The 19,786-nt window shown below is 40.2% G+C and overlaps 1 protein-coding gene across 1 annotated transcript in view; it reads left to right on the plus strand.

The window, feature by feature from the left end:
* LOC133664269 (coiled-coil domain-containing protein 39-like) overlaps positions 1-19,786 on the plus strand; it is a 61,583-nt gene that overhangs the window by 3,041 nt on the left and 38,756 nt on the right. Inside the window, exons 2-8 of the mRNA XM_062068781.1 lie at positions 1,408-1,527; positions 4,074-4,220; positions 4,307-4,465; positions 4,700-4,792; positions 5,716-5,844; positions 7,655-7,846; positions 14,228-14,331. Of these exons, the coding sequence (XP_061924765.1) occupies positions 1,408-1,527; positions 4,074-4,220; positions 4,307-4,465; positions 4,700-4,792; positions 5,716-5,844; positions 7,655-7,846; positions 14,228-14,331 (944 nt within the window). The remainder of the gene's footprint in view (positions 1-1,407; positions 1,528-4,073; positions 4,221-4,306; positions 4,466-4,699; positions 4,793-5,715; positions 5,845-7,654; positions 7,847-14,227; positions 14,332-19,786) is intronic.

A 19,786-nucleotide genomic window follows, 5' to 3' on the forward strand; every position in this document is an offset into this window, starting at 1 on the left:
GTCCACTACAATGGACATTTGCTTGAGGTTTAGCTGATGGGAAATATGTTAAAGAAAACAATTAATAGGATTTTGTGACAATGCGTTTTAATAATGGTGTTTAACAATATCGTCATGTATTTTAAATAGTGCAGTCATATGATTAATATTTTTCACACTTTGGAATTTAATTGAATCCTGATTAACCACAGCAAATGACTCGCTTACATAATTAAATCAAAATGACAAAAGAAAGTACCCAAATGACCCTGATCAAAAGTTTACATACCCCAGTGACTTTGATCTGATAACATGCACAAAAGTTGACACAAACAGGTTTGAATGGCTAATCAAGGTTCCAATCATCACCTGTAACCTGTTTGTTTGTAATGGCATTCTCAATTCCTTGGATATCTTTTTATACCCCTTTCCTGTTTTATGCAGTTCAATTACCCTTTCTCGCAGATCCTTTGCCAATTTTTTTGCCTTCCCCATGACTCAGAATCCAGAAACATCTGTGCAGCACTGGATGAAAGATGCAATGGTCTGTCAGAGGCCCAGAAACTCACTGACCTTTTATACACACACATTAATGACAAACAACCAGGTCACAGGTGAGGATTGGAACCTTGATTAGCCATTCAAACCTGTTTGTGTCAACTTTTGTGCATGTTATCAGATCAAAGTCACTGGGGTATGTCAACTTTTGATCAGGGTCATTTGGGTACTTTCTTTTGTCATTTTGATTTAAAAAGATTAAACACAGTTGTTTGCCAATAAATAGCTTCACACAACCATTAAGCATGAGTGAAAGAAAGGTTTTTGTGTTATCATTCATATTCTCTGAAGAATGGCCAAGAAATCATAAATTCTCCCAGGGTATGTAAACTTATGAGCACGACTGTATGTTGTCCGGGGGCTTCTATGTCTCCTGGTAGGGTCTCCAATGACAAATAGGTCCTAGGTGGGGGACCAGACAAAAAAGCAGCTCAAAAATGTCTATGAATATAACAAACCTTTACCCTCAGACCTTCGCAACTTAGATTCAATATCCCTCTTCAAATCAAGACTCAAAACACACCTATTCCTGACTGCTTATTCATTGTAATCATCTTTTCTTTTCTCTCTGTTGTTGTTGTTGTTGTTTTATCCAATTTGATTTTATTGTTGTGATTTTGTACGGTGTCCTTGAGTGCCGAGAAAGGCGACTTATAAATAAAATGTATTATTATTATTATTTTTATCATCAAACCAAGGACCAAGTATTTCCTCCCCTGGCAGTGGGTCACCGGGGCCCCCCCGGCCGGAGCCAGGCCTGGAGATAGGGCTCCATGGCGAGTGCCTGGTGGCTGTGCATGGAAAGGTGGAAAGCTAGTAAAAATAGAATTCTATATTTTATAACACAATGTTTGTCATGTCATTTTGCAGATTTGCTTGAAAAAGAGAGATCTCTTGCAGCTGAAAAACAAATTTGAGAGTAATAAAGAAAGGGAGCAATTAGGAAACGACTTCCTGAAAAATGTTAAAAAGGAGCTGGAAATCACAGAGGTAGGTTTTTTTGAAAATATGTTTACAGTATATGTCATACAAATTAGGGATGTTCCGATTCCGATATTATCATTTCCGAATGATATTGGCCGATACCGATACCAATCACAAATACTGTGTATTTTATAGTGAGTGATATTTACAGTTTTCAATATCAACACATTTAAACTCTCTTCATCATGGTGTAATAATGATGTTCATCCAGTGATAATGATACTTAAGATACGAAGAAATGCAGTTTTGTTGCTGTAATGGAGGTGAGTATTATTAGAAGATGGAACACAAAACTGTGCTTGTTAGCCCGGAGACAAAAAACAAAAGCAAAACAGGAATTAATTTGGCAATAGTGATCACAAAGTTCATCACCAAAATGAGACACGCATCATCGAAGTGATCGATCGGCACATTCTTCCATCAAATATTCAATATGATTATTGCTTCTTCTTCCTCTTCCTCCTCCTTATCCTTTTTCTTCTTCTTACCCTCTTTCTTTTCTCCTTCTTCCTTCCTTTTTCTTATGATTCTTTACTCATTCGTCTTTCTTTTCTCTGTTGTTCTCTATTATTCCCTTTCTTTACCTTCTTCCTTATCTTCTTCTTACTTTTCTTTTACCTCTATCTTCTTTTTCTCCCTTTTTTCTCCTTGTCCTTGTCCTTCTTCTTCCTTTTTTTTCTTCCTTCCATTTTCTTTTGTCTTTTTCATTGTTTTACTTTTTTATTCTTCTTCTACTACTTCATCTTCTTCTCCTTCTCCTCCTCCCCTTCCTTCACTTTTCTTAGTTTTTTACGTTCATTTCTTTACTTTTTTCTTCTTAAGCTTCCCCTGTGTCTTTCTTTTCTTTTTTCTTCTTTATTCTTCCTCTTGTTCTCCTTCACTTTTTTCTTTTCCTTCATTTTTCTTTGTCCTTTTCATTATTTTTCTTTTTTCTTTCTTTCTTCTTCCTCTTGTTCCTCTTCATCTTCCTCCTCCTTCTTCTTCTCCGTCTTTTCCCCTTATTCCTTTCTTTTTCTTATTTTCTTTTTTCTTCTTAAAATTCCTCTTCTTCTTTTTCTTCTATATTTTCTATCCTCCTCATTCTCCTGCTCTTCCTCCTCTGTTTTCTTCCTTCTTCTTCTTAATTCTATTTTTTCTTTGTATTTTTCTTGTTCTCCTTCTCCTCCGCCTCTTTTTTCCCCTTTTCCTTCCCTTTTGTTTTTTCCTTCATTTCTTTACTTTTTTCTTCTTAAGCTTCCCCCTGTCTTTTTCTTTCTTTTCTTTTTTCTTCTTTATTCTTCCTCTTCTTCTTCTTCTCCTTCCTCTTGTTCTCTTTCTCCTTTTTCTTTGTTTTTCCTTAATTTTTCTTTATCCTTTTCATTATTTTTATTTTTTCTATCTTTTTCCTCCTCCTGTTCCTCCTCCTCCTTCTTTTTCCCTTTTTCCTTATTTCTTTCTTTTTTTTGTTTTTATTATTTTCTTTGTTCTTAATATTCCTCTTCTACTTCTTCTCCTTTTCTTTGTTCTTCTTCTCCTTTTTCTTTTTCTTTGTTTTTCCTTCATTTTTCCTTCATTTTTCTTTGTCCTTTTCATTATTTTTCTTTTTTCTTTCTTCTTCCTCCTGTTCCTCTTCCTCTTCCTCATCCTTCTTCTTCTCCTTCTCTTGCCCTTTCCTTTATTCCTTCTTTTTCTTTCTTTTTCTTATTTTCTTTTTTCGTCTTAAAATCCCTCTTTTTCTTCTTCTATCTTCTCTTCTTCCTCCTCACCCTCTTGCTCCTCCTCCTCCTTTGTTTTCTTCTTCTTCTTCATTCTAATTGTTCTTTGTACTCTTCTTCTTCTTCTTCTTCTTCTTCTCCTTCTTCTCCTCTTTTATCCCCTTTCCCTTCACTTTTATTTATTTTTTCGTTCATTTCTTTACCTTTTTCTTCTTAAGCTTCCCCCTCTTTGTCTTCTTCTTTCATTTCTTTTTTCTTCTTTATTCTTCCTCTTTTTCTTCTCCTTCCTCTTCTTCTTCTTCTCTTTCGTCTCCTTCTCCTACTTCTCCTTTTTCTTCGTTTTTTCTTAATTTTTCTTTGTCCTTTTCATTATTTTTCTTTTTTCTTTCTTTTTCTTCCTCCTCCTCCTTCTTCTTTTTCCCTGTTTCCTGATTTCTTTCTTTTTCTTAGTTTTTATTATTTTCTTTTTTCTTAATATTCCTCTTCTCCTTTTCCTTTTCTTTGTTTTTCTTTTCCTTTTTCTTTTTCCTTGTTTTTCTTCATTTTTCTTTGTCCTTTTCATTATTTTTCTTTTTTCTTTCGTCTTCTTCCTCCTCCTTCTCTTTCTCCTTCTTTACCCCTTTATCCTTTCTTTTTCTTTGTTTTTATTATTTTCTTTTTCCCCCTGTAATATTCCTCTTCTTCCTCCTCATTCTCCTGCTCCTCCTCATCCTGTTTTCTTATTTCTTCTTCTTCATTCAAATTTTTATTTGTATTCGTCTTCCTCTTCTTGGTATTGGAGAGATGGTTCCGGCATAAATCCTTTAGATCAGATGATTAGAGCAGCTTCTAATGGAAGTGTGTGTACTGTGCAAAAAGGCTCTGTGCAGGGCCAAAGATCGAGAAGCAGAGTCAGAGACACACCTCGCCGCCATCGCAGAGAGGGAAACAGGTCGCCTGGTGCAGGAAAATGCCAAGACGGAAAACAATATTCAATATATGTCTGACAAGAAAGATACCTTAGAGGTGTATGGATGTATAAGATTACATTTATTTTAACATTATGTTGAAGTTTGGCCAAAATGACAATGAAACAATGTCTGTATCCTCAGAAACAAATCCTCAAGGATAAACAAAATCTGGAGCAGTTTCGGACTCAAATGCAGTGGGACCAGAAGGGCATGGAGGCCTTTTTGGAGGAGTCAACACAAAAAGATGACGACATGATGGCCATAATTAAGTATTCACAGCAAGATGAGTTGAGAATCAAGGTACTAACAGCTTAAATATAACAACCAATGATAGATGTGTCCTATTTTCCTATGTTGATCCTGTGGAAATAACTTGGAAAGAGCTTGTCTATGGTGATAAGGGCTTAGAAGACGCCCTTTAAACCAATTATTGTGTTCTGATACAACCTGCTAGCGGGCAAAAGTGCAGTGCAGCATGCTTCTTTAATCAATTCCTTCTTTTCACTCACATGTTTATGATCTGTCGTCATCCAGTCACTCACTTTGGCTATTGAGAGGACCACAATAGAGGGCAATAAAAAACGCAAAGCGCTGGACAAGGAAATGACGGAGACTCTATCTGCACAGGTAATATACACAACATGCACAGGTGCAAATCTACAATAGACAGTGTTGCAGCATCTGTGAAGTTTGCATGTTTATCCCTTTAAATTCTGAACCACTAAATAATTGATAGAAACAATTAAATTATTTAAAACTGGAGCTTTGATTGGTCAAATATTTTTTTAATCTTTATTTTTACAAAAATCAATTGCCATTTACAATTTTCAATTTGTATCATATTTGACACATCCAGTCACAAAATATTGCTTTGTTATTTTCATAACAAACCAACACATAATGCAATAGACAGAAATATCCATCATGTTTTTTCCAAACATAAAAAGACGTTTGTCATCATCTTTCCCAAGCTGCTCCAGCTCATTGAAATTCACATTCTTTATTGACGACACCGCCAGACTACAATGTCAGACTCGCACAAAGCCCTTTGGGTAAAAATCTACCATATATGGAAATATCTGCTGACGTCCCAGTTGGGAAAAATGTCACAATTTGGGTCAATTCCAAGTGGCTCGTTTGGAGGAAGTATAAAGAAAGGCAATATTGTTTTCACAAAAATCTCCGCATGGTTGGATTTCAAATTTACAGGACTTTTGTAGATCCCAAATACACAAAAACAGGTACCAATAGGTAGGAAAAGTTGGTTTTGCTTAAAAGGTCCCCTTTGAGTAAAATAAGCTAAGTGTAACAACTAGCATCATTTATTAATAAATATGAACATTTTCTTAAAAAGACAAAATATTATTGAGAACCATTGGCCTGGGAGATTAATAATTGGAAAAGGTGTCTAAATTACGACAAGATGGGAGACAAACAGTGTTGAATTTTGTAGGTTGATGGTTCTTACCAGAAATGAGTAACAAGTCAATATCTGGGATTTCATAAGACTGCACACCAATCCAGGCATGTTTTGTGTGCTTTTCTTTCAGATTGCTTTGGACAAGATGACAGAGAATTTGCAGCAGGCTCACATGGAGACCGAGCAGATCATCCACCAGTGGGAAAACACCATCCAACAGATGAAGCAAAGAGATGCTGACATGCATCAGTGTGCTCTGGTAAGCGAAAATGCTGACAACATAAACCAGGGCTGTCCAAAATCTTTTTGCCTTAGGGGCCGCCACATTGAAAAAGGTGAAATAACTCAAAACATGTTTTATATTCTAGTTCTTCAAAATAGCCACCCCTTGCTCTGATTACTGCTTTGCACACTCTTGGCATTCTCTCGATGAGCTTCAACATGTTTTCAGTTATTTCACCTTTTTTTGTTAAGTACATAACTCCACATGTGTTCATTCATAGTTTTGATGCCTTCAGTGACTATCTACAATGTAAATAGTCATGGAAATAAAGAAAACCCATTGAATGAGAAGGCAATGAACTTTTGGCCTGTACTGTATATGTGTGTGTGTGTGTGTATATATATATATATATATATATATATATATATATATATATATATATATATATATATATATATACACTACCGTTCAAAAGTTTGGGGTCACCCAAACAATTTTGTGGAATAGCCTTCATTTCTAAGAACAAGATTAGACTCGAGTTTCAGATGAAAGTTCTCTTTTTCTGGCCATTTTGAGCGTTTAATTGACCCCACAAATGTGATGCTCCAGAAACTCAATCTGCTCAAAGGAAGGTCAGTTTTGTAGCTTCTGTAACGAGCTAAACTGTTTTCAGATGTGTGAACATGATTGCACAAGGGTTTTCTAATCATCAATTAGCCTTCTGAGCCAATGAGCTCAGAAGGCATTGTACCTTTAGAACACTGGAGTGATAGTTGCTGGAAATGGGCCTCTATACACCTATGTAGATATTGCACCAAAAACCAGACATTTGCAGCTAGAATAGTCATTTACCACATTAGCAATGTATAGAGTGTATTTCTTTAAAGTTAAGACTAGTTTAATGTTATCTTCATTGAAAAGTACAGTGCTTTTCCTTCAAAAATAAGGACATTTCAATGTGACCCCAAACTTTTGAACGGTAGTGTATATATATATATATATATATATATATATATATATATATATATATATATATATATATATATATATATATATATATATATATATATATATATATATATATATATATATATGTATGTATGTATGTATGTATGTATGTATGTATATATATGTATGTATGTATGTATGTGAATATATATATATATATATGTATGTATGTATGTATGTGAATATATATATATATATATATATATATATATATATATATATATATATATATATATATATAAAGTTCGACTTCTACCTTGTTTACTTCCGTGACGACATCCTTAAAGTTTTGTAATCAATTAGAAATATCAAGCAGCTAAAATGCGCCAAACATGAATAAGTGTGGAGAGTGTTTTGCATTATCCCATCATGCATTGTATCGGCTTTAAATGGGTGTCATTTTGAATTATGTATAGTGTTTGGATGTTTATATAATATCCACAAAGTTCAGTGAACAGGTTGTCTTATGTGTGGCCACGTGTGTTGACTTCCTGTGTTGGTTGCAGTTTGCACCATGACTGGGAAAGGTTGTTTGGATTGGGTCATATACAGAAAGTAAATGCTGTGCTGTGTACACTTCCAATTACAATTAATAGTTATTGACCTGATTTACTTACATTGTTCAAAAGATGGCAGCAAATTTGCAGCAAGTAGACTGTCAGCTGTTTGAAATTAAGCTGTTGGCACCTCCCGGGCCAAATTCCTTATTAAACTTGTTTCTCGGGCCAAACCGTAGACACCGATGGGCCGCACTTGGCCCGTAAGCCGTAGTTTGGACCCTTGATATTAACCAACATCATGTAAACACACCAAACACCGCGTCTGTCCATCTTTCTAGAAACTGTCCAAGACCAACCAGATCATCCGGGAAAGGAACGACACCTTAACAGAAATGAGGAACCTCCAGGAGTCTCAGATGGACGACAACAAGGAAAAAGAGAAGAAGATAACAACAACCAATGGACTGGCTTCAAGACTGCGACTGAACTTAAAGGAGCGGGAGAAGAACTACATGGAAATGCAAGATGAGGTCAGAATTCCTGAACATCTAAATCATAAAGTACTTTTTTTTTATAACACTTTTATAACTTTACCCATTTGTTGTTTTTTTTAGCAAGGAGGGATAGTGTGAGTTTTTGGTTAAAAAAACAAATTCAGTGTTGTTATAAATAATTGACATATTATTACCTAGGCTGTAATTACCTCATCTAAAATATCCATCCATCCATTTGTTACCACTTGCCCCTCTCATTTTTGGAAAATATTGCATATTTTTGTGTTATTCTCAAATGAAATACGGTGTTTTCTTTCTACAAAAAAAGGATAAAACATTTTTTAAAAATCCAAATTCATAAAAAATGTATATACCATATTTTTTGGACTATAAGACGCACTTAAAATCCTTTCTCAAAAACGACAGTGTGCCTTATAACCCGGTGCGCCTAATGTACGGAATAATTGTGGTTGTGCTTACCAACCTCGAAGCTATTTTATTTTGTACACGGTGTAATGATAAGTGTGACCAGTAGATGGCAGCCACACATAAGAAATATGTGTAGACTGCAATATGACGCCAGTAAACCACACCACAACTTTAAATGTTCCATTGAAAATAAAGAACATTACACACGGCACTCAGAAATCTGTCAAAATGTTTTAGTACGACTTTGAAGCCACACCGCTGAATGGATTGTCGGCCCATTACGGCTACTGTAGTCAGAGATACAAGTATTATTATGGTGTGTGTATAAGGACCGCAGAATGGCACCCATTAGCAGACATATTATCTGGCGTTTTGTTTCACAATATTATGCAAAACCAACTTTTCTTACCTTCTGGTACCTGCTGATGTGTATTTGAGATCGGTATAAGTCCTGAAAATTTGCGCACGTCTGCCACTGTAGTCTGTGCTGATATCGTAGTCGATAAGCTTCTTCTTTTTCTCTATCTTCTTGTTATGGGACATTCACCCTCTGCTGTTGCCATTTCTAATATAAAGTAGTGTAAAGTTCCAACTTATATCTCGCTATGGAAGCGCTAAAAACTACCAGTGTAGGGAGTTTACATTATTCACCCATGGAACTTTAGTTATTAGAGAGTTCCGGTCGGACGCTTTTTCACTAGTGAGCCACGGATGAGAAGATGCTGCTCCGTTATTGATTAAAGTAAAATCTGAATGTCATTAAAACAGTTAGCTCCATCTTTTGACACTTCTTCCACTCCCGTCCTTGCACGCTACACCGCTACAACAAAGATGGCGGGGAGGAGACGCTGTCGAAGGTGAGCCACGTAAATAAGACCGCCCACAAAACGGCGCATCTTGAAGCGACGCTCAGAAAGCGACTTGAAGATGATCTGTAAAACATAATCTATGCAACATTTTGACCAAAGAACCACCATTACATGTTATGTAGCCCACAAGAAAGTGTTTTACATTTAGAAAAAAATCATATTATGACCACTTTGATGCGCCTTATAATCCGGTGAGTCCATAAAATACGGTATATAAATAGGTTAGAAACTGAAAACTGAAACATTTTAAGTGTTGAAAGTTTAAAAAATAATATATGACTTCTAACACAGCGTGTCCGTTTTTTGTCACTTAGGATGCTTAATGTAGTTTTGAATAAAGTCGACTCAAGGGTTGAATAAAACCTCAGACTTGTTTTCAATGAACATTTAGGACGGAGGTCTGCAACCTGCGGCTCTTTACCGCCGCCCTAAATGTATGAAAATAGAAAAAGATGGGGGAAAAAACATTTTTGTTTTAATATGTTTTCTGTAGGAGGACAACATGACACAAACCTTCCTAATAGTTAGAAATCCCACTGTTTATATGAAACATGATTCTCTGATGAGAGTATTTGGCGGGCGCCGTTTTGTCCTACTCATTTTGGCGGTCCTTGAACTCACCGTAGTTTGTTTACATGTACGACTTTCTCCGACACAGCCACAGAAGGACATGTTGTATGCCACTCATTCTCCAACTGTTTATATTAAACATGATTCTCTGATGAGAGTATTTGGCGAGCGCCATTTTGTCCTACTCATTTTGGCGGTCCTTGAACTCACCGTAGTTTGTTTACATGTACGACTTTCTCCGACACAGCCACAGAAGGACGTGTTGTATGCCACTCATTCTCCCACTGTTTATATTAAACATGATTCTCTGATGAGAGTATTTGGCGGGCGCCGTTTTGTGCTACTCATTTTGGCGGTCCTTGAACTCACCGTAGTTTTTTTTACATGTACGACTTTCTCCGACACAGCCACAGAAGGACGTGTTGTATGCCACTCATTCTCCCACTGTTTATATTAAACATGATTCTCTGATGAGAGTATTTGGCGGGCGCCGTTTTGTCCTACTCATTTTGGCGGTCTTTGAATTCACCGTAGTTTGTTTACATGTATGACTTTCTCCGACACAGCCACAGAAGGACGTGTTGTATGCCACTCATTCTCCCACTGTTTATATTAAACATGATTCTCTGATGAGAGTATTTGGCGAGCGCCATTTTGTCCTACTCATATTGGCGGTCCTTGAACTCACCGTAGTTTGTTTACATGTACGACTTTCTCCGACACAGCCACAGAAGGACGTGTTGTATGCCACTCATTCTCCCACTGTTTATATTAAACATGATTCTCTGATGAGAGTATTTGGCGGGCGCCGTTTTGTGCTACTCATTTTGGCGGTCCTTGAACTCACCGTAGTTTGTTTACATGTACGACTTTCTCCGACACAGCCACAGAAGGACATGTTGTATGCCACTCATTCTCCCACTGTTTATATTAAACATGATTCTCTGATGAGAGTATTTGGCGAGCGCCATTTTGTCCTACTCATATTGGCGGTCCTTGAACTCACCGTAGTTTGTTTACATGTACGACTTTCTCCGACACAGCCACAGAAGGACGTGTTGTATGCCACTCATTCTCCCACTGTTTATATTAAACATGATTCTCTGGTGAGAGTATTTGGCGGGCGCCGTTTTGTGCTACTCATTTTGGCGGTCCTTGAACTCACCGTAGTTTGTTTACATGTACGACTTTCTCCGACACAGCCACAGAAGGACGTGTTGTATGCCAGTCATTCTCCCACTGTTTATATTAAACATGATTCTCTGATGAGAGTATTTGGCGAGCACCATTTTGTCCTACTCATATTGGCGGTCTTTGAACTCACCGTAGTTTGTTTACATGTACGACTTTCTCCGACACAGCCACAGAAGGACGTGTTGTATGCCACTCATTCTCCCACTGTTTATATTAAACATGATTCTCTGATGAGAGTATTTGGCGGGCGCCGTTTTGTGCTACTCATTTTGGCGGTCCTTGAACTCACCGTAGTTTGTTTACATGTACGACTTTCTCCGACACAGCCACAGAAGGACGTGTTGTATGCCACTCATTCTCCCTCTGTTTATATTAAACATGATTCTCTGATGAGAGTATTTGGCGGGCGCCGTTTTGTGCTACTCATTTTGGCGGTCCTTGAACTCACCGTAGTTTTTTTTACATGTACGACTTTCTCCGACACAGCCACAGAAGGACGTGTTGTATGCCACTCATTCTCCCACTGTTTATATTAAACATGATTCTCTGATGAGAGTATTTGGCGGGCGCCGTTTTGTCCTACTCATTTTGGCGGTCTTTGAATTCACCGTAGTTTGTTTACATGTATGACTTTCTCCGACACAGCCACAGAAGGACATGTTGTATGCCACTCATTCTCCCACTGTTTATATTAAACATGATTCTCTGATGAGAGTATTTGGCGAGCGCCATTTTGTCCTACTCATATTGGCGGTCCTTGAACTCACCGTAGTTTGTTTACATGTACGACTTTCTCCGACACAGCCACAGAAGGACGTGTTGTATGCCACTCATTCTCCCACTGTTTATATTAAACATGATTCTCTGATGAGAGTATTTGGCGGGCGCCGTTTTGTGCTACTCATTTTGGCGGTCCTTGAACTCACCGTAGTTTGTTTACATGTACGACTTTCTCCGACACAGCCACAGAAGGACGTGTTGTATGCCACTCATTCTCCCACTGTTTATATTAAACATGATTCTCTGATGAGAGTATTTGGCGGGCGCCGTTTTGTGCTACTCATTTTGGCGGTCCTTGAACTCACCGTAGTTTTTTTTACATGTACGACTTTCTCCGACACAGCCACAGAAGGACGTGTTGTATGCCACTCATTCTCCCACTGTTTATATTAAACATGATTCTCTGATGAGAGTATTTGGCGGGCGCCGTTTTGTCCTACTCATTTTGGCGGTCTTTGAATTCACCGTAGTTTGTTTACATGTATGACTTTCTCCGACACAGCCACAGAAGGACGTGTTGTATGCCACTCATTCTCCCACTGTTTATATTAAACATGATTCTCTGATGAGAGTATTTGGCGAGCGCCATTTTGTCCTACTCATATTGGCGGTCCTTGAACTCACCGTAGTTTGTTTACATGTACGACTTTCTCCGACACAGCCACAGAAGGACGTGTTGTATGCCACTCATTCTCCCACTGTTTATATTAAACATGATTCTCTGATGAGAGTATTTGGCGGGCGCCGTTTTGTGCTACTCATTTTGGCGGTCCTTGAACTCACCGTAGTTTGTTTACATGTACGACTTTCTCCGACACAGCCACAGAAGGACATGTTGTATGCCACTCATTCTCCCACTGTTTATATTAAACATGATTCTCTGATGAGAGTATTTGGCGAGCGCCATTTTGTCCTACTCATATTGGCGGTCCTTGAACTCACCGTAGTTTGTTTACATGTACGACTTTCTCCGACACAGCCACAGAAGGACGTGTTGTATGCCACTCATTCTCCCACTGTTTATATTAAACATGATTCTCTGATGAGAGTATTTGGCGGGCGCCGTTTTGTGCTACTCATTTTGGCGGTCCTTGAACTCACCGTAGTTTGTTTACATGTACGACTTTCTCCGACACAGCCACAGAAGGACGTGTTGTATGCCACTCATTCTCCCACTGTTTATATTAAACATGATTCTCTGATGAGAGTATTTGGCGAGCACCATTTTGTCCTACTCATATTGGCGGTCCTTGAACTCACCGTAGTTTGTTTACATGTACGACTTTCTCCGACACAGCCACAGAAGGACGTGTTGTATGCCACTCATTCTCCCACTGTTTATATTAAACATGATTCTCTGATGAGAGTATTTGGCGGGCGCCGTTTTGTGCTACTCATTTTGGCGGTCCTTGAACTCACCGTAGTTTGTTTACATGTACGACTTTCTCCGACACAGCCACAGAAGGACATGTTGTATGCCACTCATTCTCCCACTGTTTATATTAAACATGATTCTCTGATTAGAGTATTTGGCGGGCGCCGTTTTGTCCTACTCATTTTGGCGGTCTTTGAACTCACCGTAGTTTGTTTACATATACGACTTTCTCCGACACAGCCACAGAAAGACGTGTTGTATGCCACTCATTCTTTGTCTCATTTTGTCCACCAAACGTTTTATACTGTGCGTGAATGCACAAACGTGAGCTTTGTTGATATTATTGACTTGTGTGGAGTGCTAATCAGGCATATTTGGTCACTGCATGACTGCAAGCTAATCGATGCTAACATGCTATTTAGGCTAGCTTTATGTATGTATTGAATCATTTAATTTCCTGTGTCCTCTGTGTATTTAATTTATATTTGCATGTCTCATGACACATTATCTGTATGTAATATTGGCTGCATTTCTGATTGTTCCAGACCACAGCAAACGTAACCCATTTTGCTGATCAGGCTGTCTTCATTAGAAGAAGACAGCCTGCCGTTTCCTTTTAACTTGGACACACACATCTACTATACCTTCGGCCATTCTAAGACAGTCATTTAGAGGAGTTATCTCACCCCCTGAGAAGTTTTACTAATGTTTTCCAATGTAAAATGTGTAGAATAAATATACCATTTAAACATTTCTGTCAACGAAGAGTTGTCAGCCTGCGACACAAAGTCATTTTGATAGTAGGCTAACATAGCGAATATAGACACGTATATCATGTGTTGACTTCATTATATCACTTATAGAAGGCTTTTAATTTTTTGCGGCTCCAGACAGATTTTTATTTTTTATTTTTGGTCCAATATGGCTCTTTCAACATTTTGGGTTGCCGATCCCTGACTTTGGCCTACTACGCTACTATATTTTAATTTTGATGGCACTTGGAGGAACCATGTTTTTTTGAGGTGGTACTCGGTGGAAAAAAGTTTGAGAAGCACTGTCTTGCACTTTAAAAGCCAAAATAAAAAATACCAAGGAGGGTCAGAAAACGTTTCTTTAACTGAAAAAAGTGCCAAAAGTATCAACTACTATGGTTATCTATTTTTGTGAGGATTTTTCAATGAAGATTGTCTGTTGTTGCAGTTGAAAAGTTCCAGAGCCCTACTGGACAGAACAATGTCCAATGTGCAGTCAATGAGGTCCCACATCTGCAGGCATAAGGAAGACATCCAGAACAACGAAGTCAGGTCAGTCATACTTTGCAGCATTATTGGTAAAACCCTTAGAGCAGGGGTGTCAAACTTGTTTTCATTGAGGGCCACATCGTAGTTTTGTCTGCCCTCAGAGGGGCCACTTGTAAACATATGATTAAAAAAAAAAAGTATAAGGATTCAGCTCATGATATTGCATTATTGCCTAAGCATTTGATTATTCACTTTTTTTTTTACGTTCGCTTAAAGGCCTACTGAAATTAATTTTTCTTGTTTAAACGGGTATAGCAGATCCATTCTATGTGTCATACTTGATCATTTCGCGATATTGCCATATTTTTGCTGAAAGGATTTAGTAGAGAACATCGACGATAAAGTTCGCAACTTTTGGTCGCTGATAAAAAAGCTTTGCAAGTACCGGAAGTAGCGTGACGTCACAGGTTGAAAGGCTCCTCACATTTCCCCATTGTTTACACCAGCAGCGAGAGCGATTCGGACCGAGAAAGCAACGATTACCCCATTAATTTGAGCCAGGATGAAAGATTCGTGGATGAGGAACGTGAGAGTGAAGGACTAGAGTGCAGTGCAGGACGCATCTTTTTTCGCTCTGACCGTAACTTAGGTACAAGCTGGCTCATTGGATTCCACACTCTCTCATTTTTCTATTGTGGATCACGGATTTGTATTTTAAACCACCTCGGATACTATATCCTCTTGAAAATGAGAGTCGAGAACGCAAAATGGACATTCACAGTGACTTATCCCCACGACAATACATCGGCGAAGCACTTTAGCTACGGAGCTAACGTGATAGCATCGGGCTTAACTGCAGATAGAAACAAAATAAATAAACCCCTGACTGGAAGGATAGACAGAAAATCAACAATACTATTAAACCATGGACCTGTAAATACACGGTTAATACTTTCCATCCTGGCGAAGCTTAACAATGCTGTTGCTAACGACGCCATTGAAGCTAACTTAGCAACGGGACCTCACAGAGCTATGCTAAAAACATTAGCTCTCCACCTACGCCAGCCAGCCCTCATCTGCTCATCAACACCCGTGCTCACCTGCGTTCCAGCGATCGACGGAGCGACGAAGGACTTCACCCGATCATAGATGCGGTCGGCGGCTAGCGTCGGATAGCGCGTCTGCTATCCAAGTCAAAGTCCTCCTGGTTGTGTTGCTGCAGCCAGCCGCTAATACACCGATCCCACCTACAGCTTTCTTCTTTGCAGTCTTCATTGTTCATTAAACAAATTGCAAAAGATTCACCAACACAGATGTCCAGAATACTGTGGAATTTTGCGATGAAAACCGAGCTTTTTGTATTGGATTCAATGGTGTCCGAATACTTCCGTTTCAACGATTGACGTCACGCGCATACGTCATCATACATAGACGTTTTCAACCGGAAGTTTAGCGGAAAATTTTAAATTGAATTTTATAAGTTAACCCGGCCGTATTGGCATGTGTTGCAATGTTAAGATTTCATCATTGATATATAAACTATCAGACTGCGTGGTCGGTAGTAGTGGGTTTCAGTAGGCCTTTAAAAACCCCCAAATAGATTTTAGTGTATAAAAAAACTCGCTCAGTTGCCAGAATTTTATCGTCAAAGCTGCAGTGTTTTTTTACGGCATATTACTGGAAATGAAATGGCAAAACAGTGGCGCTCTTTTTTTTTTTTTTACAGTAAAATCTAGAGTGGTTGATTTTATACACTGCAAAAAGTCAGTGTTCAAAAACAAGAAAACAAAAAACAAAAATAAGGGGTATTTTATTTGAAGTAAGCAAAATTATCTGCCAATAGAACAAGAAATTTCGGATTGTCAAGACTTTCCAAAACAAGTAAAATTAGCTAACCTCAATGAACCCAAAAATACCTTAAAATAAGTATATTCTCACTAACAACAAGTGCACTTTTCTTGGTAGAAAAAAAAGAGAGATCTTTTTGCTCAATATGTTGAAAAATATTCTTAAATGATTTAAATGCTAGTGCCATTATCTTGACATAATGATATGCGCTCGGCATCATGATTTTTTTTTTTCATGCTTGAAATAAGAAATTATTACTTTAAAAAAGTAGTTTTATACTTGTGAGTGCTGATGACACAGCTTTGCAACAGTTGATATTCTAGTTTCAAGCATGTTTTACTCAATATAGGTCATCACATCTCAGCAACAAGCTGTAATATCTTACTGAGATCATTTAGGACCAAAACACTTAAAACAAATAAAACACTCTAACATAAAATCTGCTTAGTGAGAAGAATTATCTTATCAGACAGAAAATAAGCAAATATCACCCTTATTTGAGATATTTCATCTTACTTAGTGTTCGGGAGCCTGTAAAGGACTGTATATTTACTTTAGGGGGATGCTCTAATTTTCACTATTTACCAAATAAAGATAGTCTAGTAAAGAGTGAGAGGACACCACTTATGTAGTTAACCAATTTACTATATACCATATAACATACAATAATCAGACAATAATGAACACATTGATTACACTCATACACTCATCCCCACTCACACGCTACCTCCCCAATGAAACCTCCCGCACTAAACCAATTACACAACACACACACACAGTCCAACCTGGGCCCCTCGGCTGGGCCAGAAGATAGTCTGTTGTGGTCCTGCTGGATCGTTGGTGCACGTAGGGGTGGGGGGGTGAGTTGCAACTGCTGGATACCAAGGGGGCGTTGGAGAGGGGGGACACCTCACGTTGTAGAGTAGAGAAGGGGGGTGGGGGGGGTGGGGTGGGGGGGGTTTTGGGGGGGGGCTCGGTCGTGCTTCGTCTTATCTCCCTCACGAGTCTAGTCTGGAGCGAGAGGAGAACCAGCCTCGTCCTGGGTCACCTCTCTGTCGACTAGCCCGTGAGCGCGTGCTACTAACACTCGTACCTCGCGCTGTCCACTTCCCTCGCAGCAAGGTAGCCACGATAGCACACAACTAAACTCTACAATGTTCACTCTCCAAACAATAAATAGTCACAGGGGAGAGTGTCTCGTAAATAAACCTAATCCAAACGTGACTGAACCTGGCGTTCGTGAAGTCACGTTGCAGCCAACAAACACAGGTGCGAGCTGCGGTGAGCTAACTAGCGGTTAGCATGCGCTTCACCTCCTACTGGCAACGTGAAGCGCCCAAAACGTCTTTAAACTTAAACTAGTGCACCGGCACTTAACTGTCATTTATAACAAACTTAAATACAACGCTTAGAGTACTAGTTACTTATCTGATCTGCAACTGTGGTGGACTCTATCTCCGGGTAGTATTACCGATGCTCCGCTGCCTGTCAATACCGGAGCTCTTTTATACACTTTTTACCTGCCGGCGGAAACGGAAGTGCCCGTAACCATGGCAACCGTAACCGTGGCAACGGTTAAACAACTCTAAAGAAAATACATTTCACCTTCCCAAACAACACATATGAAATGGAAATAAATAATAATAATTAATCCCTCTAAGAGAAATGATCTATATATATAACTAAAACGGACAATTTACAGAAATATGCAAACCTTCAGAACAGCCTCCCCCTAATTTATGTGAAAGAAATCAGTTATACTACTGAAGGTTTGATATACAAGCAGATCAGGGGGGTTTAGGGGGAGTCGGATCAGAGTATGGGTGAGTCGGGTCAGAGTATGGGGGGAGCTTGATAAGGCGAGGCACTGGTCGATGGTAGGTTCTCTGGCCAGTGTCCACTACTGCTGAGCGAACTCTTCCATCCTTACCCTTAGTGACTGTCTTCACTCTGCCCAGGAGCCAATGCGCTCTGGGTAGCGCTGTTCCATCCTTACCCTTAGTGACTGTCTTCACTCTGCCCAGGAGCCAATGCGCTCTGGGTAGCGCTGGATCCACAATCATGACTGGCCGCCCCATGAGGAGAGAGTTGGGCGTGATGGTTTGGAATTCCGGATTGCTTCCGCTTCGGCTAACACATTGGCGAGGACTTCAGCTTTGGGGACTTGTGTTCCAAGGGTGAAGTTCAGAGTGGGAGGGGCGCTAGGTTGGTTGTACTGGAAGTCAACTTGAAGAGGGGTTAGTTGCTTCTTAAGCTCCTCTGTCATGTCCACATTGTCCTCAATCACATCTGCTTTGATTACCTCAAGGACTGCTTCTGTCTCACTGGCAGCCTTATTGGGCTGGTTTGAGGGTTCCTCCATTTTGCACTCGGCCCCGAGGAAGTGCATTTGGGTCTGGCTGGGATTAACAAACACTCTTCAGGTTGATAGGACCTTGGAGAGTCCAACCAAGTGGGGTGTCCAGGGCGACGGGGCAGCCACATGGGCCTGGGAGAATGCGCCTTGGGAGGGTCAGCCTTGCTTGATCGGACCTGAGTAGGATGGTCGGTACCACTTCCTCTTCCTGATCAAGCCTCAACTCTGCCAGATGGGGGTACTTTGCCTTGAGCGCCTTCATTGGGTAGCCATAAGTCGAAAGGCTCATGTCAGCCGCGGTGAACACATCGCGCAGGGGGTGCACTTCTCCTGGTCGCCCTTTGCCATGATCTCCAGGGACACTATCTCACCCGCGACTTGGGTGGGCTTAGGTCGGATGGTGAGGATCTTCATTTGATGAGGATGACCTTTGAGCCCGAGGGCGGTGGCTGCCTCCTTCATCAGGATGGTGCACTCTGCACCGTCATCAATGATGGTATAGGTGGACATCTCCCTCCCATCATGGCGTAGGATGACCGGCACAATCTTGAGTAACACTCGGGGGTTGTTACTACGGACTGGGCCTACGTAGTAGGTACGACCCTCCTGGATCTCACTTGATAGGTCCCGGGGGTACTCTCCGGTCTCCGGCTTGTCGCTTCTGGTATTGAGGTCGTGGAGGACTGTGAGGTGTATCCTGCCGCATTCCTTAATACGACAAGGCCTCTTCAGGGTGCATTGCTTGGCCATGTGCTCACGGGCGCACCTCCAACACCGTTTGTTGTCCTTGATCCACTGTTTCCTCTCTTCTGTGTTATTCTTCCCAAACTCTGGACAGTGTTCAAGCCAGTGGGGGCCCGTGCAACACGGGCAAGGTGGTTGAAGCTTCTTGTCACCCTGCTTAGGGCTGCCCCACTCACCGTGGGGGGTGTCCCTCTCCTCCTTAGTGTCAGCCCCTGGGATCGTCGTCATCACCCGGACTGACCCTTCCTTCCTCTTGGTTGCTCGATTGGTCCATTCGTGTCTGCCGTACTTCAGCTCAGCTTTTGTTGGGAGACGGATGTGCTTTACCTCACTTCTCAGAAAGTCAGATAGCTCCTCTAAGCTGGCTGATGGCTGGTCGGGGTGGAGCTGGTCGTGGCGCCGCCGGAACCTTTCCTCTCGATGTCTGGGCAGCTTCCTTATGAAGCACTCCACGGTGGAGCCTGCGTTTAGTTCCCTGGCTCCAATCGGTCCCTGCAGCTTCAGCATCGTGACCAGAGAACGGATGCGGAGGGCGTAGTCATCCAGGCCTACGTCGGTTCGGATCTCAGG

The sequence above is a fragment of the Entelurus aequoreus genome, linkage group LG14 (assembly GCF_033978785.1).
Source record: "Entelurus aequoreus isolate RoL-2023_Sb linkage group LG14, RoL_Eaeq_v1.1, whole genome shotgun sequence".
In the NCBI taxonomy this organism is placed as follows: Eukaryota; Metazoa; Chordata; class Actinopteri; order Syngnathiformes; family Syngnathidae; genus Entelurus; species Entelurus aequoreus.